Source organism: Haematobia irritans, chromosome 1, assembly GCF_050003625.1.
Source record: "Haematobia irritans isolate KBUSLIRL chromosome 1, ASM5000362v1, whole genome shotgun sequence".
In the NCBI taxonomy this organism is placed as follows: Eukaryota; Metazoa; Arthropoda; class Insecta; order Diptera; family Muscidae; genus Haematobia; species Haematobia irritans.
The window spans coordinates 97,104,365-97,128,094 of NC_134397.1; the positions used below are offsets into that span (position 1 = coordinate 97,104,365).

Sequence of the window (23,730 nt, forward strand, 5' to 3'; positions counted from 1 at the left end):
ACGAATGCAAATTTTGCTTAGCATAGAAGACGCATTTCTCTAGTATAAAGTTTTTTTTCCTTGACCAAAGGTCGATAAACTTTTCAATGAAGTCGTATTGTCCTTATAATTAAGTGATTTGATTTAAAAATGGATATCATAACATGAAAGAAAAAATGTTTGGGCTAAGGTCAACTTGACTTTAATAATTTAGAAAAAATCTTTAAATTTAATGAAATTGTCTTTAAATTTGTTGTATTTTTTGCATCTTGACTACAAAGCAAAAAATCGTTCAAATATAGGACATGTTTTTCAACACTTTATTTTAAAGACGTTTTTTACTTGAAACACAGCATAATTTCTACTAGAAGGAAAATAAAGTCGTCGTTAACTTGTTTTAAAGGACTTTGATAGCATATGAAGAAAAAAAGCTGAAAAAGCGAAAAATTAAAATTTGCTTCCTAGAAGCAAGTACACAAAACCCGATTTTAAAAGAGAATTGTGTCTTAAAAGTATCCTTACTTGTATTCTCCGCTTCTTTGGCTCGGAATCAATACCAAATTTTTTAAAGTAAAGACAAAATCTTTGGAACCGGGTATGCTTTTTTTTCAGTGTAGGATGGGGGTTTATTAACTTTGTCATTCCGTTTGTAACACATCGAAATAGTGCTCTAAAACCCCATAAAGTATATATATTCTGGGTCGTGGTGAAATTCTGAGTCGATCTAAGCATGTACGTCCGTCTGTTGAAATCACGCTAACTTCCGCACGAAACAAGCTATCGACTTGAAACTTGGCACAAGTAGTTGTTATCGATGTAGGTCGGATGGTATTGAAAATGGGCCATATCGGTCCACTTTTAGGTATAGCCCCCATATAAAGCGACCCTCAGATTTGGCTTGTGGAGCCTCTAACAGAAGCATGTTGGTATATGGTATCTAACAACCATGCAAAAATTGATCCATATCGGTCCTTAATTATATAGCCCCCATATAAACCGATCCCCAAATTTGGCTTGTGGAGCCTCTAAGAGAAGCATATTTCATCCGATCCGGCTGAAATTTGGTACATGATGTTGGTATATGGTCTCTAACAATCATGCAAAAATTGGTCCACATCGGTCCATAATTATATATAGTCCCCATATAAACCGATCCCCAGATTTGGCTTGCGGAGCCTCAAAGAGAATCAAATTTCATCCGATCCGGCCGAAATTTGGTACATGATGTTGGTATATGGTCTCTAACAACCATGCAAAAATTGGTCCACATCGATCCATAATTATATATAGCCCCCATATAAACCGATCCCCAGATTTGGCTTGTGGAGCCTCTAAGAGAAGCATATTTCATCCGATCCGGCTGAAATTTGGTACATGGTGTTGGTATATGGTCTCTAACAACCATGCAAAAATTGGTCCATATCAGTCCTTAATTATATATGGCCCCCATATAAACCGATTCCCAGATTTGGCTTGTGGAGCCTCTAAGAGAAGCATATTTCATCCGATCCGGCTGAAATTTGGTACATGATGTTGGTATATGGTCTCTAACAATCATGCAAAAATTGGTCCACATCGGTCCATAATTATATATAGTCCCCATATAAACCGATCCCCAGATTTGGGTTGCGGAGCCTCAAAGAGAAGCAAATTTCATCCGATCCGCCTAAAATTTGGTACATGATATTGGTATATGGTCTCTAACAACCATGCAAAAATTGGTCCACATCGGTCCATAATTATATGTAGTTGTTATCGATGTAGGTCGGATGGTATTGAAAATGGGCCATATCGGTCCACTTTTACGTATAGCCCCCATATAAACCGATCCCCAGATTTGGCTTGCGAAGTCTCCAAGAGAAGCAAATTTCATCCAATCCGGTTGTAATTTGGAACATGGTGTTAGTATATGATCTTTAACAACCGTGCCAGAACTGGTCCATATCGGTCCATAATTATATATAGCCCCCATATAAGACGTTCTCCAGATTTGACCTCCGGAGCCTCTTGGAGGAGCAAAATTCATCCGATCCGGTTCAAATTAGGAACGTGGTGTTAGTATATGGTCGCTAACAACCATACCAAAATTGGTCCAATCACACAAAAATTGGTCCATATCGGTTCATAATCATGGTTGCCACTAGAGCCAAAAATAATCTACCAAAATTTTATTTCTATGGAAAATTTTGTCAAAATTTTATTTCTAGAGAAAATTTTGTTAAAATTTTATTCGGTTCATAATAAAATTTTCATCATTGTCAAAATTGTATTTCTATTGCAAATTTTGTTAAAATTTTATTCGGTTCATAATCATGGTTGCCACTCGAGCCAAAAATAATCTACCAAGATTTTCCTTCTATAGAAAATTTTGTCAAAATTTTTATTTCTATAGAAAATTTTGTAAAATTTTATTTCTATAGAAAATTTTGTTAAAATTTTATTTCTGTAAAAAATTTTATGTCTACTTTGTCAAACTGAATTATATACGTATTGGATCGATCTTTTTTGATTTAATATATACCACGTATGGACTTACATACAATTTAGAAGATGGTGTTAGGAGGTTTTAAGATACCTTGCCATCGACAAGCGTTACCGCAACTTAAGTAATTCGATTGTGGATGACAGTGTTTAGAAGAAGTTTCTACGCAATCCATGATGGAGGGTACATGAGCTTCGGCCTGGCCGAACTTACGACCGTATATATTGTTTTTTAATATATTTTTTATTTACTTCAATTTGTTACAATTCATAAATTCTATGTTGCCCCAGCGCCCTAATGTCTTTATAGGAGCTAACCTTATCGGTACCTATATAATGCAAGGAATTTAGGAGTTATGTTTGATAGCGGACTCTCGTGGAACAGACACATTGATACGACTATTGGAACCGTATACGGCATGTTGCATTCCTTATGGAAGTTGCAGCCTTTTATTCAAACTCATATAAGACAGTTGATTGCAAAATCATACTTAGTATCAAGGATTATTTATTGCTGTGAGCTTTACTCAAATTGGTACACTGTTAGAAAAATATATTTTTCATATGTTCCGATATAAACAAAATGTGTGTTCGGGCACAATTTTTAAACACAATATATTTAAGTGCAAACATGTAATGTTCCTAAACTAACACTAAATGTTTTGGACACATATGTTAGTATGTTAGAATATATTATGTTTGGGGCATGAATGTTTCATAAAAATAATATGTGTGAATGTAAACATATATAAATTTACAAATTTCGAGTAAACATATATATGTTGTGATATTTTATTCAGAGAGCGACAGAGATAGGAATATAGAGAAAGAAATAGAGATGGAAACCGGGAGGGTTGACGAAAGATATCAACATAACACAGCGAGAGAATCAAAGGAGAGCAATTTCTGTGAAACCGATTGTATGTTGTTTCGGAAAACTGTTTTATGATAAGTCCAAAAATTTGATATGCTTAAGTCTAAATATTTTTTAGTTTGAATATTGAAGTGAGTATTCGGAGTAAAGAGAATAGACTTTCGGAACCAAGAGAATATATATTAAGAAAAAAAAACAGCTTGTGTTTTCGCCTTGAGAGCAGCATTTTATGTATGTGTGACATGTGTTTTGTTTATCATTTTGGCATTATGGGCACAATTTTTTTCTTGGTTCGTTGAAAGAAATCGGAACGTTCGAGGAGTAAGTCAATATATTCAGGCAAAGGAAATGAAAAAAAACGGTGGAAATATACAAAAATTACAAAGGGACCTTCATAAAAATAACGAAAGAGCTCTATACCAGGGATCCGGAGCGGTCCATTTTTTTCGCTCCGCTCCGGAGAAAAAAAAACCGCTCCGCTCCGAGAAAAAAAAATCGCTCCGCTCCGCTCCACGCTCCGCTCCGCTCCTCTTCGAGAAAATTATAGTACAAACATTGTATTATTTGTTCAATTGAGTTTTATTTTATTTAGAAAAATCGGGCGGTACATATATGGGAGCTATAGCTAAATCTGAACCGATTTCGATGATTTTTTGCACATATAGTTAGTGCTATAGAAGATTACATTTCGCCAACTTTGAGTAAGATCGGTTGATAAATAAGGGTTTTATGACCTAATTTGACAAAATCGGGCGATACATATATATGGGACCTATATCTAAATCTGAACCGATTTCGATGAAATTTTCAGACTTAAAGGGTGATACAGAAGATTATTTTGTGCTAAATTTGACGACGATCGGTTAGTAAAAAAAGTGCAACGTGACCCCATTTGTCGAAATCGGGCAATACATATATATGGGAGCTATATCTAAATTTGATCCGATTTCTTCCAAATTCAATAACGTTCGTCCTTGTGCCCAAAAAAAACTCCCTGTACCAAATTTCATCAAAATCGGTTAATAATTGCGACCGAAATCCTGTGAACAACAAATACATGAACAGACGGACGGATGGACGGACGGACGCCAAGCGCTAGATCGACTCAGGAGGTGATTCTGAGTCGATCGGTATATATTTTATGGGGTCTAAAATCAATATTTCTTGTAGGCACATTTTTTGGCAGATCAAACTTATTATACCCTAACCACTATGTGGTTTAGGGTATAATGACTTTAAAACAATGTGTTGAAATATTTTATTAATTTTGAAGATTTTTTCAGAAATATTAAATCCATTTTGACTTCATTAAAACGAAATTTGCATTCATGTTAGGATACACATTTTTATGTCGAATCACTTAGCTATGAGGACAAACAGACTTCATTGAAAAGTTTAGAGACTTTTAGACAAGGAAAAACTATTTTTCAGAGAAATACGTCTTCTATTCTAAGCAAAATTCGTATTCGTATTTTAAGCATGTGGAATATTTGGCCTCCCAACAATATTCTTTGCGGTGCACCATCTACTATTTAATATGTGATAGAAACCAAATTTATGAAAATGGACCAAAATGGACCAAATTCTGTTTGGTCTGACCATCGGACCAAATTTAAAAATTAGAAATCTTTTGGACCAATTTTGGTCCGATCGGACCAAAACGGCAACGCTGATTGGAATTGAAAGTATATACACAGAGTAGAAGTAACTACTCTCCGAAAGTTTTTTTTTTGTTTTGCAACAGACGTAGAGAAGAGGTTTTGTTATATTTGTAATGTGTGTGTGTATGTTTATGTTTGCAACAACCTCCATCGACATCAGTCCGTGGTATACCTACGAATATTCTTACTCAGATCTAGTGTTACCTAATTTCGCTTTTTTCCCCTTTGTTGTATAATAAATGTATATGCGCACACCAAAATTGAAACTATCCATAATTTTAATTAAATTTTCGAGAACTAATATCAGAAATAAGAGAATGCTAGGATATAGTACAATAATAAAGCAAATGTGAATGAAAAAAAGCATGCCCGGTTCCAAAGTTTTTGTCTTTACTTTAACAGTTTGGGTATTAATTCCGAGCCAAAGAAGCGGAGAATACAAGTAAGGATACTTTAAAGACGTAAAGGGTGATACGGTCAAAATTTGGTCAAGGGAAAACGCGTGTAAATCGGTGAAATCGTTTATTTAAAAAATCAAATTAAATTTCTTTTTCAAGGTCAATTAGTATAAAATTAAGGAAAAATATTCAGTTAGGCTTTCGCTTTTCCAAATCCGAATTGCCGGGCCTCACGCTTGACACCTGCCATCAGATTTTGTACAGCCACCTTGTCCACCTTCTTCGCCGCAGAAAGCCAGTTTGCCTTGAACTGCTGCTCGTCCTTAGCAGTTTTTTTGGTCTTCTTTAGGTTCCGCTTGACAATAGCCCAGTATTTCTCAATTGGGCGGAGCTCTGGCGTGTTGGGAGGGTTCTTGTCCTTGGGAACCACCTGCACGTTGTTGGCGGCGTACCACTCCATGGCCTTTTTACAGTAATGGCAAGATGCCAAATCCGGCCAAAACAGTACGGAACAACCGTGTTTCTTCAGGAAAGGCAGCAGACGTTTATTCAAACACTCTTTTCACGTAAATTTCTTGGTTGATAGTCCCGGAAGCTATGAAAATGCTGCTTTTCAAGCCACAGGTACAGATGGCTTGCCAAACCAGATATTTCTTTGCGAACTTTGACAGTTTTATGTGCTTGAAAATATCTGCTACCTTTCCCCTTCCTTTTGCCGTATAAAACTCCTGTCCCGGAAGCTGCTTGTAGTCGGCTTTGACGTAGGTTTCGTCGTCCATTACCACGCAGTCAAACTTCGTCATCATCGTCGTGTACAGCCTCCGGGATCGCGGCTTTGGCCATCGTATTTTGTTTATCATCGCGATTTGGAGTCACTACCTTCTTGTAAGTCGATAGTCCGGCTCGTTTTTTGGCTCGATGCACGGTTGTAGACGATACACCCAGCTTATTTGCGGCATCTCGGAGAGAGAGGTTAGGGTTTCGCTTGAAACTACCGGCAACTCTCTTTGTCGTCTCAGCGGCTTCCGGTTTTCGATTTCCCCCCGATCCAGACTTCCTGGCTGTCGACAAACGTTCCCCAAACACTTTAATTACATTTGTAATGGTTGATTAAGCAACTTTTAGCGATTTTGCCAGCTTTGCGTGCGAGTAGCTCGGATTTTCGCGATGCGCGAGCAAAATTTTGATACGCTGCTCTTCTTGCTTGGACGGCATTTTGACAACTGAAGAGTGAATTCCAAAATCAAAATAGGAACAACATTCAACACACACACACCTTCAAAATGAGGGGTGTTCAGGTTTTTTAAATGCAAAATTGAAAGAAATGCGTCAAGTTTATATTGACCAAATTTTGACCGTATCACCCTTTAATTCTCTTTTTGGGGGTTATGTACTTGCTTCTAGGAAGCAAATGTTAATTTTTAATTTTTTTAGATTTTTTTTCGTCAGTTGTTATCAAAATCCTTTAAAAACGAGTTAACGAGTTATTTTTTTCCATATTAAGACTCGACTTCCAGTCGAAATTATGCTATGTTTCAAGTAAAAAGCGTCTTTAAAATAAAGTGTTGAAAAACATGTCTTATTTTTTAACGATTTTTTGCTTTGTAGGCAAGATGCAAAAAGGAAACAAATTTAAAGACAATTTTATTAATTTTAAAGAATTTTTCTTAATTATTAAAGTCACGTTGACCTTACCTCAAAAATTTTATCTTTCATGTTATGATACACATTTTTAAGTAAAATCACTTAATTATAAGGACATTACAACTTCATTCAAAAGTTTATTGCCTTTTGGACAAGAAAAAAAAACTTTATTTTAGAGAAATGCGTCTTCCATGTTAAGCTAAATTTGCATTCTTATTCTAAGGACATGGAATCTTTGACTTCACGACAATATTTTTTTTCAGTGTAGAAAACTAAAAAATTAAATATAAATAAGATCGTTTAATTGCATTTATTTGACGTTCATTACAAACATCTTTGTAGTAATACGGGATGAAATTGATCGAAAGTACTGTTGTTACTTTTACAACACATACTAGATATATATTTTGACATTTGCCGTTTTTGAAAACAATTACTAAAAAACACGTTGTGTTTTCCCCAATGTACATACGTACAAAAATACATATCGTACATTTTAAACGTTTACTCACACTACGCTACACCCAGAAAAAAGTGACCCCTTCTTTAAGTTAAAATGAACTCATTGCGAAGAAAGTTGAACTTCGTATAGCGCCAAAGACATTTTTATTTGTTTGAACGATGTGATTTTCGTAGAAATTAGGAATAATGCATTCCATATATTAGTTAACATTTTCCTATATTTATATACCACTATACTACAGAATGAAAAAAATTAACTAATTTGAATTCATATATGGAATGATTTTATTGAAATTTTTTCATTCATTTCGACAAATCTTACACATTTGTGGTAAAACTTTTACTTCATAATTAGAACTGCTTACCTTCGTTTTTAAATACAATTTTATTTATTTCTATAAGCAATTTTATCTTCAATAAAAGACATGTTTTATTAATATATTGAATATATTTATTAAGAATCAACAGAATCGAATCTCTTTGAAATATTAGTTTATTATTCCACTATTTCCAATTTCCGTGTGATATTATCAACTGTAAAACGCACTTTTTCTTCTTCTTGTACTTTTCACTTTTAATAAGTTGCTGCCTAACGATTTTGTCCTCCTTTTACAATTTCAATACCTACAAATATAAAAAATCATAAAACATTTTTGTTGCAAAAGGTTAGCGTCACTGAATATTACCTGATAATTGAAGATTCCAAAATGAAGACAAATGAAAGGGTTGTTATTCTGCTGGTGTTTTCTTTCTTTATACACTATCACGAACATTGATAGATTTATTTAAAAAAAACGAAAATTTTTCTCACTAATTTAAAATAAATATTTTATTTGTTATTTATTATAATTTTTTAACAATCTCTCCGTATACCAAAACAACGCGATTCCAACTAAAAAAACAACCGACGCGCAAATATATCGATTACACCCACGCGCTAACACATCGATTACGATGACAGGTATCGATTACAGGTAGACAATAGAAATTTAGGAAAATTTCCTATATTCTAACAAGTGTGTTTCCTTAAGTTTTGAAAGGATTGCATACTTCTTAGTACGAATGAACTAAAATATTTTTCTATGCCAAGTGTTGTTCGTATGTATGAAAAACTTTCTATTATAAAGGAAGTCGCAATTATCATTTTATAAGAAATTTTACTAATTTTTAAGAAACTTGGTTTTAGTTCGGTTTTTGTTTATTTTTACGAATGCTTTGTTATCGGTGAATAAAATTTTCTTTTTCAGTAGTAAATTCGTATACCCAGCGAAGAAAATAGTATGAGTAAAATTCCATGCCTTATTCTAGTTAATGAACTATTCCTAACTGCTTACAGTTTAGGATTTTTTTACTGAAACGAGTAAATTTTATTATTTTTCACAAAAATTTACCTTAATGGAAAAAAAATGGATAAACTATATTGATGAAAATTTTTTCCTTTAGTTTCGAAGGCACTTTTTTCTGGGTGTAAGTACTAGCTAAATTTGAAATTACCTACACAGTGTAATTTCAAAGTTACACATTTCATTCAAGTAATATTTTATTCGGAGCGGAGCGGTTTTTCATTTGGAAACCGCTCCGCTCCGTATTTTAGAAATGCCGCTCCCGCTCCGGCAAAAAAAGGGCTTGCTCCGCTCCGCTCCGGATCCCTGCTCTATACTCTTTTTAGAGTTGGGACAGTAAAATGAAAAAAGGAGGAAATAGTGAAAAATTAAATGTATAAAAGTTTAGTTCCTCTTTATTAATAAGTAGTCCAAGAGGAGTTGACGGACACCTTCAAATATAAGAGCGGGCATTAAGTTCGAGTTTTGAAGCCAAAACAATTGAAAACGTTTATTTTCTTAAAATGAATTATCAAAGTAAAGTAAAAAGCATAACAGGGTCATTTTAGAGCGATAATGCCAACTTAATACCGGCCTTAAAGGTAAAAAAAATGAAATTAAGTACAAAACAAACTGTTCACGAATAAATAAATGTATTTGTATATTATAAAATTATTTATGTAAATAATGTTATGTTTGCATGGGCTCGTGGGCACTGCAAACTATGCTATATAAATGTAACTTGTAACGATAATTGTCTATTGGTGACTATAACAGCTACGTAGCCCAGTGGATAGTGTGTTGGCTTACAAACTAATATGGTCCTCGGTTCGAATCTCCGAAAGGTAAAATTTATAAAATTGAATAATTTCTTCAACATTAATTGTATTACAGAAAAAGGTGTCAAGAACTAAAAAAGTTCGTAGAAGTGAAAATTATGTGAGGGAATGAGCACGATCTACTTTCGGGAAAATTCTTCCAAGCATATAATTTTTTGGGGCTCAAAGTGCTTCCAAACATATAATATGTTCACATAAAACAGACATATTAATATTTCGGCAGTATCCAATAATAATATGTTAGAGAAGCGATTTTTTTTGAGGGTGTAGGAGATTGACGGTTGTTTCTAATGACATTGCTAGGTTTGTGTATGGTAGCGATCGGTTTAGTAGCATTTCTGAGTACGCCAATGAGTTGTATGGTATGACTTTCAGTAATTTTCTCGATTTTCGTTCCCTACTGTTCTTACATAAGGCAATCTTTACGACGGAACCTAAATACATTTAGGACATTTACGAATTCAGCCCGTATTAATAGTATCATACCTCTCAGGACACGATATTTGTTGTCCTAGCGACAATTTTTCATTCATAGCATTCGCCTGTGGAATAATTTACCATCTAATATGAGAAATATATCAAATTACACAATCTTTAAAAATGCTTTGCAATCATACTTTGCTTTCTTAGACTAAACAGTTCTTTGATTTTTTTTTTTTGTTTTTGCCCAATTATCTTAAATTTAATTTTTAATATGTATTATTATTATTTTATTATCTATTTCCTCTTTTTTCTCTTTTTCTTATATTGTTTACCATGTTATATCCATTGTTGCATGAATATTTCTAAAAATTGTCCCTTAATAATGTTAATATTTCTATAATGCACCATTATTGTGACCCACTTTATTTCTGTTAAAAAATTTTAGAAAGTACAGTTTATAAGTTAACGCTTTTTGTACTATATGGCCAATAAAGAATCCAAATACAAATACAAACAATGTAGAAGAAATTATTAGATTTTATAAATTTTTTAAAATTTAAAATTTTGGAAGAAACTCAAAAAACTCTAACAGAAGAAAAACGTTTTCGGTACACGTTTTCCAAACGTTCTTTTTCTTTGCGTGTAGCCGACAACGTGCTTGGGTCAACTAATCCTAATTTCTTTAGGATAAGCAAGGCATTTCTGCGTTCCTTAAATCTCATTCTTGAGAGATTACCTCTTTTTGATGTCGTTACCTTGGCAATAAACGGGATCAATTATAAAAATAATTGGTTTGGTTGTAAAAATCATTTTTTTTTTTTAAATTGAAACTTAGACCTGTTGTCGACTGAATTGGTAAGCGATACAATCAATTTCATGATTGAAGTGATTTTAATTAAAATTTTAATGGTACAATCCGTACGTGGATCAATCACCGCATACGATATCTATTTTGTATCTGGTGAATGCCTTGCAGTAACATTGATAGTGATCCAATCCCTGCTCCGACCGAACACCATTTTTTTTTTAATTTACACATTTGTACTTAATTTCATTTTTACCTTTAAGGCCGGTATTAAGTTGGCATTATCACTCTAAAATGGAAATATTTTGCCTTTTACTTTTCTTTAATAATCTTTTTCAATTGTTTTAGCTGCAAAACTCGAACTTAATGTCCGCTTTTCTACTTGAAGATGTCCGTCAACTCCTCTTGGTCTATTCTCTTGGTTCTGAATGTCTACTCTCTTTACTCCGAATACTCATTCTAATATTCAAATTAAATTATATTTAGACTTAAGTATATTAAATGTTTGGCCTTATCATAAAACAGTTTTCCGAAACAACATACAAGCGGTTTCACAGAAATTGCTCCCTTTTGATTCTCTCGCTGTGTTATGTTGATATCTTTCGTCATCCCTCCCGGTTTCCATCTCTATTTCTTTCTCTATACTCTCTCTCTCTCTCTCTCTGTCGTTCTCTGAATAAAATATCACAACATATATATGTCTACTCGAAATTTGTAAATTTATATATGTTTGCATTCACACATATGATTTTTATGAAACATTCATGCCCCAAACATAATATATTCTAACATATTAACATAGATGTCCCAAACATTTAGTGTTAGTTTAGGAACATTACATGTTTGCACTTAAATATATTATGTTTTAAAATTGTGCCCGAAACACATTTTGTTTATATCGGAACATATGAAAAACATATTTTTCTAACAGTGTAGGATTGTACTGTGGTCGATCCACGGGTACAACAATTACTACTCACTGCACTACATCTGTGCGTGGGATCCCAAATTCTAAACGTTTTGTCCGCTCGATGTTTTTAATGGATATATTAAATAGAATGATATTGAAATATTTTGTATACATGAATAACCATCTAAAGAAACGTTCTACCGTCTTCAAACAAATTCCACCAGAATAATCATTTGCCTCTCCTAATATAAGTAGCATATACAGCTCTAAACAAAACATTTGAGCAGTTTTAATTGTTTGGGTATAGATTTTAATGGAGGTGATACTTACCGGTAATCAAAAGAAATCCAAACAGCACAAAAACCACCAATGATATCCGCGGCAACATGTTGCTGCTGTTGTTTGATGTTGTGGTCAATGATTGCTAGCGATGGTTAATCAAATGATCTCACGGTCTGTCTGTTATATCGCAGTCACAGAAACTCAAAGACTCATAGCATTGGTTTCGGACGTATTGTGCACGTGTATGTGTTTGTATCTCGATATCGTGAACTTTGTGTATATGTATGACTCAAAGCAGGGTGTGGTGCATGGTTTACGCACATTAGCTTTTCGCAGATACTTTTAATGTTTCCTTTGAAGCAAAGCCAGTTATGCAATAGTCTTTAGCATATTCCGCAGTTTTTCCGTGATTGGGGCGAGGTAAAATCTATATATTTGGATCGAACCACAGAAGCGGAGTGTTCGCATGTATATGGTCACTATGGGGCTCTTTGTGTAGATTTGTTGTGGGACCACAATGAAGCAGGGAGGGCCTTGTTTGAGACTGTGAGGTACTAGCTGACAAACCTCTCAGCGAATAAAGTGAGTGGAGTGGCAGTGTCTTGAATGCTATTCACTTAATCGAGGCTTCGCCAATGCTGCTAATGATGCTGTCGTTGCAGTTTACATTAAACATAAATGCTGTTACTCCCCGAATATTGGATGTGAGACGTCGTCTCTTTCCACAAAACAAGTTTCTTCTCACTGCATAATACCAGCACTTAATTCGGGTGAGTGTGTTTGTGCCAATATTTTGTTGAGCTCACGAGTGTTACAAGCGATCCGTACTTAGTCTTCACGTTGTTGGGTTTGTTCCGTTTGTCATAGGTATACACTTTTGGCTCTTATTTTATTGTTTAATTTTTGCTTCGATTGTCTATGAAGATTTTTATAATTAAATTTATACAACAGTCCGCTTCAATTGATTAGGTGCACTAGTTGGCAACATCTGATGTGTTCTAATGAATTTTGCACTGCCCTGCGAGGGAGTGAGTCTTATGCACCAACTGAAAAAGATATTGACTGAACGATAAATACTCTTTATTCTAAATTTTAGAATACTAAATTTAACTGTATTAAACCGAACCTAATTGATATAAACATATTTTAAATAAAATAATATTTTTCTTTAAAAAATATATCCGTTGAACTTATAATGAATATGTTCAGTATAATAATTCAAATTGGAGCTCTAAACTTGAGCGAAAGACAGAATTTTTATTTTTTTTTTAATTATTTATAAAATATGAAATATGAAATTGACTGTTTAAAAATTTTAATTTTTCGTATTTAAAAAAATTGGACTACACATTAATAAAAGATAACTTGGGTCCAACAATTTTTTAATTTTTCAACATCCTCGACTCCGACTCCGGAGTCGACTCCGGTTAATGGAACTAAATCCCATTTTATTAGCACTCTATTTGTAATACTGTGGTGGACAGTACCAAAAATGACCCGATATATTTTGTTTTTATTGATTTATGTGTGCAAAAGAGCATTCGGCGTCCAGAAATTTAAGGAGAAAAATCCTGGTATCCGTAGACCATATAGCACACATAAAGCGATTTGTCTGATATTAATAAAAAAACACTATTTTGATTTTGTTGCTCAAAATAAACCCGCTATCTAAATTTTAGTCAAATCGAATTAATTAGAGTGCTTCTATGCGCTAAAGAAATTTGGCAAAAAAGAAGACTAAAGTAAACTAAGCGCTCAAGAAGCCAGGTGGGAAGATCGGTTTATATGAGTGTTATATCACAAAATTGTCCGGTGTTCGTTCCTTCGGTAAAGCCGTATGTCTTTGAAGTAAGGCAAATTTTCCTTAAAGAAGAAAACCTGCACAGTGGCAAGGAGATACTTCTTATACGCTTTCTCCGTTAGAAGTCAGGAGTCCATTCGCCCAGGGTGAAACATGTTATATTTGGTGTTTTCTTTAATATTATGTGTACATAAAGTTCGATTAACGATTAATTAATTTTAGATTAATGGCAACAGTTTCAGATAAAAGCTACAACATATTTAAATTTTATAGAAACCAGATTTAAAGCCAGATAATACCCTAAGAAACCACGTCTTTGGGTCCGAATCATTACCAAAATCCCTAAGGGAAAGTCAGAATCTTTGTATCTAAGCATAGTTTTTTTTTTTTGAGTGTACAATTTATGGAAGCACTCTGACTTTTAAGTCCAAATTTAAAATTCTCCAATTTCTATAAGTCTTGTTGATATATAAAATGGTGTCAGTTCCTAAAATGCACAAACAATTTTTTGTGTGCTATTTTACACGACCTATTGGTTAATTCCGCACTGTATACAATGTTAGTAAGTATTGAATTTAAAAATAATTGGTCACAATTACCGTAATTTATCAAACGCGGCACACGATTAAATATGAGATTTATCTTCAAGCCAAAGATTTTGACTTTCTTTTAAGGATTTTGGTACTAATTTCGAGCCAAAGAAGTGGGTTACTTAAAATAAAAACTGTTTTTAGAGAGTTATTTGGTTAAAAACTAAGATCAATAAAATGAAAATTGCGATACATATCTCTATTATCTAATTTTGATTCTCATTTACGATATATTAAGAAAGCTTTTCATGCCAGCTAAAATTCACATTCCCATTGTAGAAAATTGTTTTCTTAATTTCAAAAAAACTATATTTGAAGCATTTTCATCTTTAATCCAAATATTTAACATGTCACTTAATTTAAAGATTATTTCTTAAAATCAAAAATGTTTCTCTTTACGTCAAGGAAAAATTGCCTTACTTCACAGACATACGACTTTAAATACGTTTATAGCGAACGTGATTATAACATATTTAACGTTATATCGAACAATATATATAGTTCCTTTAAAACAATAATCGGAAAATTAAGAAAAAAAAAAACACAGAAGTCTAACATGAGAAACGTTTACTTTGAACCAAAATTTTGACTTTCCCTCAATGATGGTGGTATTAATTCCGAGCCAAAGATGCCACTTCTTTAAAATAAAGACGTTTTTTAGCGACCTATCTGGCTTTATAAATTAAATTAAAATTAGTATACAGATCTTACATGTTGTTCTCAAATTATAACGGATACCGCAAAGTAAAGAATGTTTTCTTAATTAAAAAAAAATTAAACCAAAGATGCAATATTCTCAAAATAAGTATATATTCAATATTTCAGTTAATTTAAGGACGATATCTTTAAATAAAAAATATGTTTCTTTACTTTAAGAAAAATTAGCTTTAATTCAAAGACATACGAATATAAAGGAGGGACGCAAATTTCCAAAATGTGTGTCCTAAATTTAATTATAAAAATGATTTGAAGCAAAGATTATAAACTTTCTTTTAATTTTCCCTAATATTGTGTAAATTTCGCTTCCTAAAATTTAGGTTGCGTAATCTTCAAAACCACGTAAATATTGTTTTCTGTGTACACTAAAAAAATGTTTACTTGAATCCAAAGATTTTTACCTTCCCTTAAGCATTTTGGTATTGATTCCGAGCGAAAGATGCGGCTTCTTTCAAATAAATAAATTTTTTAGCGACCTATCTGGCTTTGAAGGATACAGATCTAATTTATCAAATTTTCATTCTCTTTTCGCGGTTTATTAATAAAGGTACTAACGTACAAACAAATGCCAGTTTAAAAATCGAAATTATAACGGAAACTTCAAAGTAAAAAATGTTTTCGTAATTCCAAAAAAACTTTAAACCAAAGACGCCAAATCCTCAAAATAAGTCTTAGCCTATATTTGAAGCGTTTTTAACCTAAATCTAAAGTTTCAATATTTCAGTTAATTTAAGGACAATTTCTTTAAATCAAAAATGTGTTTCTTTACTGTAAGTAAAATTAGACTTAGTTCAAAGTCATGCGACTTAAACGACGCACACAAATTTACAAAATTTGTGTCCTAGATTTACTGAAAAAAATTTTTGAAACAAAGATTATAACTTTGTTTTAATTGAAATTTCATTATTTCAAAGAAATTTTGTCCTTAATATTGTGTAAATTTCGCATCCTAAAATTTATGTTGCGTAATCTTTAATATCACGTAAATATTTTTTTTGCAGTGTGTATAACAGTTCTTTACTACGAACTAAAAATCCCGGTCATAAATACCGTTTTCCTCATCAGAAGTATGGGTTTATTCTGTCTTCACTGAGAGAATTATAGAAAACAATTTAACAGATTGACATTTTTTGTATACGATCGTGACATTTTAGTAGAAAAGTAGCCTATGTGAGCCATTGCAAACAGTTGGTCACTTTACGAGATCTAATGTAAATGCAATAACCATGATATTATTTGAGACTGTCGTAACCGATGCAACAGTTTCGTATACCGTAATGCTTTTAAAAAGTATTAATTTGCATAATTCATTCACATGGCGGTTCTTTTAGTACAAATCTAAGTTTTTGGGATTTTTGTTTGTTTTCCTACAATTTAAAATATGTCACAAAAAGTAATTCTTCGGGCGGTATCCCGCAAAGTATAGTAAACAAATCCGCATTCCCGAGAATCGAAAAAAAACATCCATGTGTGGTTCTGTTTACAAACTACACAGAAAAAATCCGAAGTTTAAATAAGGCTAAATTTAACTTATTTTTATTGCAAAAAAAAAATATTTGTTGGTAGTTAAATTTTATTATATTTTCGAAATATTCCACAGCTTAATGAAATTTTACTTTTTAAGTATGTCTAAAACATTTTATGAACTTAACGTGAGTATAAAGTTCAATGACCGTACACAAAAGTTCAACATGAACTAAAGCACAATAAAATTTACGTACAATTCCCAAAAATAGTATAAATGGTTAAAATGGACATGATTTTACGCCAATGATTTCCTTCTCTACTTCTAGTTCATTCTTCTATTAGAGGGTGTAATTTCGTAAACTGCAGTTAAAAAGTACAACAGGGTATTCAATTTTCCTGGTATTAACAACGCTTTGTGGAAAACTCAAAATGTGGAGTACAATTTTCGTACGAGGTAGTTCATTCATGCTTCACTGAAAAAAAGCATGTCCGGTTCCAAAGATTTTTCTCTTTGCACTAATGATTTTGGTATTGATTCCGAGCCAAAGAAGCGGAGAATTGATGTAAGGATACTTTTAAGACCGAATTGTCTTTTAATTTGAAGTTTTGCGTACTTGATTCTAGGCAGCAAATTTTAATTTATTCGTTTTTATGTGCAATTAAAGTCCTTTAAAAAAGTGTTAACGACAAGTTAAATTTTCAAATTCAGACCCGACTTCCCGTAGAAATTATACTATGTTTCAAGTAAAAATCGTCTTTAAAATAAAGTGTAGAAAAACGTCTCCTATTTTTAAACGCTTTTTTGCTTTGTTGTCAAGATACAAAGACAACAAATTTAAAGACAATTTCTTTAATTTTGAAGTATTATTAAAGACGGTGTGACCTATTCAAACAAAATTTTCTTTCATTTTCAGATACCTATTTTTAATTTGAATCACTTAATTATAAGGAAAAAATGACTATAGAGAAGTTCATCGTCTTTCGAACAAGGAAAACAAATTATATCAGAGAAATGCGTCTTCTATGCTAAGCAAAAAACGCATTCGTATTTTGAAGACATGAAATCTTTGGTCTCACGACAATATTTTTCAGTATATAAAACAGTTTACTTTTTTTCCGATGTATGACTGAAAACCACGCACTTTTATTTTGGCTATTGAATTGTGAGCGTATCTATCCTAATGAATGGTACTGTACTACTGTACACACATGTGATTTATGTTGTTATTTACTTTATGAGTGAAGATAACTTTTTTTTCGCTTACTATACAGAATGACCTTTTGTTGGTCTAATCACAAATACTTTCGAAGTTATTAACAAGGTTATGTGATCACTTTAAGTAATGTAGTATATATGGGGGCATAGAGAATTCTTCAGGTCATAACCGTTTCCCAAATTGGATCTCATCAATATATTTTTCAACGATTCATGAAGATCGGAAGCATATGTATGATATCACATTTTTTTGGATTAGTTGGAGCAATTGATTTACAAATAATCCAAGGTTTCATTATTCTATATATCGAAAGTGGGTTGTGCTATTGAGTTTGGAAATTAAATGTCTAAACCATTTGACATTGTGTCGCTATTTTCAAAATTTGCCACAAAATTTAAAAAAATTTGATTTTTCTTACTCTAAGACTGCTAGAGTGGCTCAATTTGTGACTCTATCTAAATCGCTAACACTTGGGCAATAATACAGACCGCTGTGCCACACCAAATCTGATATAGGAAAATGTCCCAATGTTGCAATTTGGCAGACCCATTCAATACACACCACAAGTTGTAAACAAAAGCAAATTAAATGGAACATTAATGGTCGCGGATGTGGATCGTCACGTAATAATGGCTTTCGGGTGTTGTACAAGTTGCAACTTCTTGTTAAGTTGTATTTGAATCTCTGCTAACCGAACGATCACTTGAGTGTTTTCAACCTTCAGATGTTTTGTAAGATCTCTCTGCGCCTTGCTCCGCGAAATTTTGAGCGCGTTAGTGGTATGCAACTTTCAATAGTCGAATTTGTACTGAAGTTGGGTGGCTTGAATTAGTAGCGAGCTTCGCTTGCAAATGCTAAGCTTCAGCCAAGTTTAACAGATTCAATAAAGCTTTTGGATAGTACGAGGCTGCAATCTGGAAATCTGTTTGATATCTTGTGAAAATGTATGCTGTGTTAGTTTGTATGTGTTGCGTATGCTTGTGAGTACATTTGAAAGTTGTTAATCGTAAAACCACTGTTTGAGCATCTTTACATTACAATAAAAAACCTTTTTTTTGAATTTTTTGGATTAATCTAATACATTTCACACAAAATAAAATGCCTTAACGAAATACGTGCATTGCATTTGAAAGCCCTACAGAAACATTTTCTACGCATATATACATATAGTGAGTTATTTTGATGCTAAAACAAGTAAGAAGTATCTAATATTAAAAGATGCCAACTATGTGGTACCCAGAGATGGTCTGTAGCAAACTTTTTTAGGTTTGCCACTTTCGCAAAGTTGTAAACGTCGTAAACGTCACAGTAATGTTTCAATGGGAGACTTCAAGCCAAAGTTGCTATGTCCTACTCAATGGTGCAGTAAACGCGACGATCTGTACACGCTTATAATTAACTTTCCACAAATTTCTGCAGAAAAAAAAATACTTAAGTCTTTAAATTTAAAAACATTTACTTTTTGACTTATTAGAGTCAATTTCCATACTAGCTAGTCATTCGCTGATGCAACAAAAACTTGAACATTACGGACCACGCAAAAACCGAATAGTTTGAAGTCGCGAATGCAACATGTAAAACTAGTTGAGTTTTCAATAAATACAATGTAACACCATATTTTTTGCATCCCTTTTATAGAGGAGCCAAACAAAATTAAATTAAAAATGTTTAAAATTCCTTTTGTTCTTGTTCTTTTGCGACATACGTATTATACCGTCGTAAATTTATGTCGCAAAATGAGAGGTGACTTTTCTTATGTATTTTGATCTGCTGAATTTGAAAATGAAGGTAAAAAATATAGTGATAAGTTAAATGGTTCAAAATATATCGATGAAAATATGGCAAATTTTCAAAAAACAAAATGTTTTTACATGTTTTACAATGACTCTTTGTCGCCAATGACTCTTTATCGTAAGAAATAAGACCAACTAGACGAAAATCGACCGAGAAATGACAAAGCTATAAGCAATTGAGTGAATAAATCCGATGCCAAATCATACAAATATGAGCCACTCAATCACAAAAAAAAAATGCGTTATTGTGTGGCCGAGTTGCATTTTTGTGCGGGTGAGTGGCTCTTATTTGTATGACTAGCAAACTTTTGCTATCTTCGTTTTACATAACATTTCGTTTGGTGTTGCCAGATGGACTGGAATGGGTGGAATTTCCAGATTTTGTATGTCATGTCCAGTTACAAGCTATTCAATAATATTTCCAGCTAAATATACTTTTTAAATAATATTTCAATAGAAAAGACTATACGTTTAGTTATTCATCTTTTTCATTCTCAATAAGGTGATTTTTTGAGTGTTAATTACCTTTAACCAGCACTCAATTACACCTAGAGAGAGAAAGCGTAGTAATTCAAAATTTTTAAAATTTTACTTTTCATTAAAAAACGAGCCACACTGTAAAATTCTCCCATTTTTTTACGATTCTTTCATTAAAAAATGCCGTTATGTCTCTTTTCTTGTCTTCAGAGTTAATACCTTTTTACTACAATTTTTTGTCTCTATTGAAAAATAAAAAAAAAATAAAAAATTTAGTGTTACTGCCCTTTTGTTTAATAGGTGCGATATGTATTATCTATAAGAACTGCATTAAACCTATTTTGCCTTTTTCTGTAAATTTACCCAGCAAAAAAAGCGTCGCCAAAAAAGTAGTGAAAATGTTCTTTTTGGATCCGGAAGTGGTGCAAAATTGGCGCAGAAGCGATGAATTTAACATGGACTTGTCATAGGACGGATGTCCACCATTTCAAAAGTCGTTGCACCGAATTTGCATCACTTCTTAAGGTGTTATTCGAATTCAATGTTTTGGATGTGAATTAAGAATTTTTGTGATATTTTGATAAATAAATAATTTTTAAAATTATTTATGATTTTGAATAAATTCTAACGCTTCTCTGCAACGTTTTACATCAAATATTATTAAAATCAAGCAAGTTTTCTAGAACGGATTTAAATAATCTTTAACATTTTATTAATTCTTAATATGTTTTTAACCTATTTCAAGCAAAAGAATTTTAAATTTCCCATTAAAAATATGAAAAAAGCGAGTTATAAAAAATTGACTCGAAGGAACTTCCTCTGCAGTTAAAATAAAGAACATCTTTCGGAGAACATTTTTGGAAGTGCTTCTAAAGTTGTGCCTTTAGAAGAACTTCCAATTTTTTTTGCTGGGTAGTTTATAAGAAGAGATTAACTTTAAAAAATGTTCTCATTTTTTTAAATTTAATTAACTTTATTTTGTTTATGTTCATGAAAACACTGAATTATAAATGTTTTTTATGTTTTTATTATTTCGTTAAATATTTGAATAAACAGTTATATTCCTCATATTTGGGGATTTACGAAATCCAGATTTTTATACCCTCCACCATATGTTAGGATGGGGGGTATATTAACTTTGTCATTCCGTTTGTAACACACCGAAATATTGCTCTAGGACCCCTTAAAATATATATATATATATATATATATATATATATATATATATATATATATATATATATATATATATATATATATATATATATATATATATATATATATATATATATATATATATATATATATATATATATATATATATATATATATATATATATATATATATATATATATATATATATATATATATATATATATATATATATATATATATATATATATATATATATATATATATATTCTGGGTCGTGATGAAATTCTGAGTCGATCTAAGCATGTCCGTCCGTCTGTTGAAATCACGCTGACTTCCGAACGAAACCAGCTATCGCCTTTAAACTTGGCATAAGTAGTTTTTATTGTTGTAGGTGGGATGGTATTGAACATGGGCCATATCGGATCTCTTTTACGCATAGCCCCCATAACAGGTTGGCTGATAAGTCCCCGGTCTAACAAAGAAAAACACATTTTTTTTGTCAAAATTAATTTTTATTATTCAACATAGTTCCCTTCAAGAGCGATACAACGATTATAACGATCTTCCAATTTTTTGATACCATTTACTACTCCTTCGGTTTTGCCTAAAAATAGGCCTCAGTTTCGGCGATCACCTCTTCATTGCAGCCAAATTTTTTCCCTGCGAGCATCCTTTTGAGGTCTGAGAACAAGAAAAAGTCGCTGGGGCCAGATCTGGAGAATACGGTGGGTGGGGAAGCAATTCGAAGCCCAATTCATGAATTTTTGCCATCGTTCTCAATGACTTGTGGCACGGTGCGTTGTCTCAGTGGAACAACACTTTTTTCTTCTTCACATGGGGCCGTTTTGCCTTGATTTCGACCTTCAAACGCTCCAATAACGCCATATAATAGTCACTGTTGATGATTTTTCCCTTCTCAAGATAATCGATAAAAATTAATCCATGCGCATCCCAAAAAACAGAGGCCATTACTTTGCCAGCGGACTTTTGAGTCTTTCCACGCTTCGGAGACGGTTCACCCGTCGCTGTCCACTCAGCCGACTGTCGATTGGACTCAGGAGTGTAATGATGGAGCCATGTTTCATCCATTGTCATATATCGACGGAAAAACTCGGGTGTATTACTAGTTAACAGCTGCAAACACCTCTCAGAATCATCAACACGTTGTTTTTGGTCAAATGTGAGCTCGGGCGGCACCCATTTTGCACAGAGCTTCCGCATACCCAAATATTGATGAATGATATGACCAAGACGTTCCTTTGATATCTTTAAGGCCTCTGCTATCTCGATCAATTTTTACGGTCATTCAAAATCATTTTGTGAATTTTTTTGATGGTTTCGTCGGTAACCACCTCTTTCGGGCGTCCACTGCGTTCACCGTCCTCCGTGCACATTTCACCACGCTCGAATTTTGCATACCAATCAATTATTGTTGATTTCCCTGGGGCAGGGTCCGGAAACTCATTATCAAGCAAAGTTTTTGCTTTCACCGTATTTTTCCCCTTCAGAAAACAGTATTTTATCAAAACACAAAATTCATTTTTTTCCATTTCTTTCACAATAACAAAAGTTGCTTCACAAAAGACGCTCTATCTCACAAACTAATTGACTTACAGACGTCAAATTTTGACACGAATCATTTGAAGGTTGGTACTATATAAAAATAATATGCATTTAATACTAGCGACGCCATCTATGTGTCAGACCGGGGACTTATCAGCCAAGCTGTTATAAACGGACCCCCAGATTTGGCTTGCGGAGTTTCTAAGAGAAGCATATTTCATCCGATCTGGCCGAAATTTGGTACATAGTGTTAGTATATGGTCTCTAACAAACATGCAAAAATTGGTCCATATCGGCCCATAATTATATATAAAGGGTGATTCTTTTGAGGTTAGGATTTTCATGCATTAGTATTTGACAGATCACGTGGGATTTCAGACATGGTGTCAAAGAGAAAGATGCTCAGTATGCTTTGACATTTCATCATGAATAGACTTACTAACGAGCCACAACGTCGAATTTTCAGTGAATGGGCCCTAGAAAAGTTGGCAGAAAATCCGCTTTTTTATCGACAAATTTTGTTCAGCGATGAGGCTCATTTCTGGTTGAATGGCTACGTAAATAAGCAAAATTGCCGCATTTGGAGTGAAGAGCAACCAGAAGCCGTTCAAGAACTGCCCATGCATCCCGAAAAATGCACTGTTTGGTGTGGTTTGTACGCTGGTGGAATCATTGGACCGTATTTTTTCAAAGATGCTGTTGGACGCAACGTTACGGTGAATGGCGATCGCTATCGTTCGATGCTAACAAACTTTTTGTTGCCAAAAATGGAAGAACTGAACTTGGTTGACATGTGGTTTCAACAAGATGGCGCTACATGCCACACAGCTCGCGATTCTATGGCCATTTTGAGGGAAAACTTCGGAGAA

General features: G+C 33.1%; 2 protein-coding genes across 9 annotated transcripts in view; one reads left to right on the forward strand and one right to left on the reverse strand.

Moving 5' to 3' along the window:
* Window positions 1-18,672, reverse strand: part of LOC142221453 (uncharacterized) — a 73,046-nt gene extending 54,374 nt beyond the window's left edge. For 2 of the 7 annotated variants that reach the window (XM_075291208.1, XM_075291201.1), the window contains exons 1-2: window positions 18,434-18,666; window positions 12,129-13,126 (exon numbers count right to left, since the gene is read on the reverse strand). In XM_075291208.1, coding sequence (XP_075147323.1) covers window positions 12,129-12,186 — 58 coding nt within the window. In that variant the 5' untranslated portion in view covers window positions 12,187-13,126; window positions 18,434-18,666. Of the gene's footprint in view, window positions 1-12,128; window positions 13,143-18,290 lie in introns of all 7 variants that reach the window. The other 5 variants (XM_075291207.1, XM_075291206.1, XM_075291203.1 and 2 more) reach the window with 5 other exon arrangements.
* qin (tudor domain-containing protein qin) overlaps window positions 1-23,730 on the forward strand; it is a 663,334-nt gene that overhangs the window by 336,387 nt on the left and 303,217 nt on the right. The window lies entirely within an intron of this gene.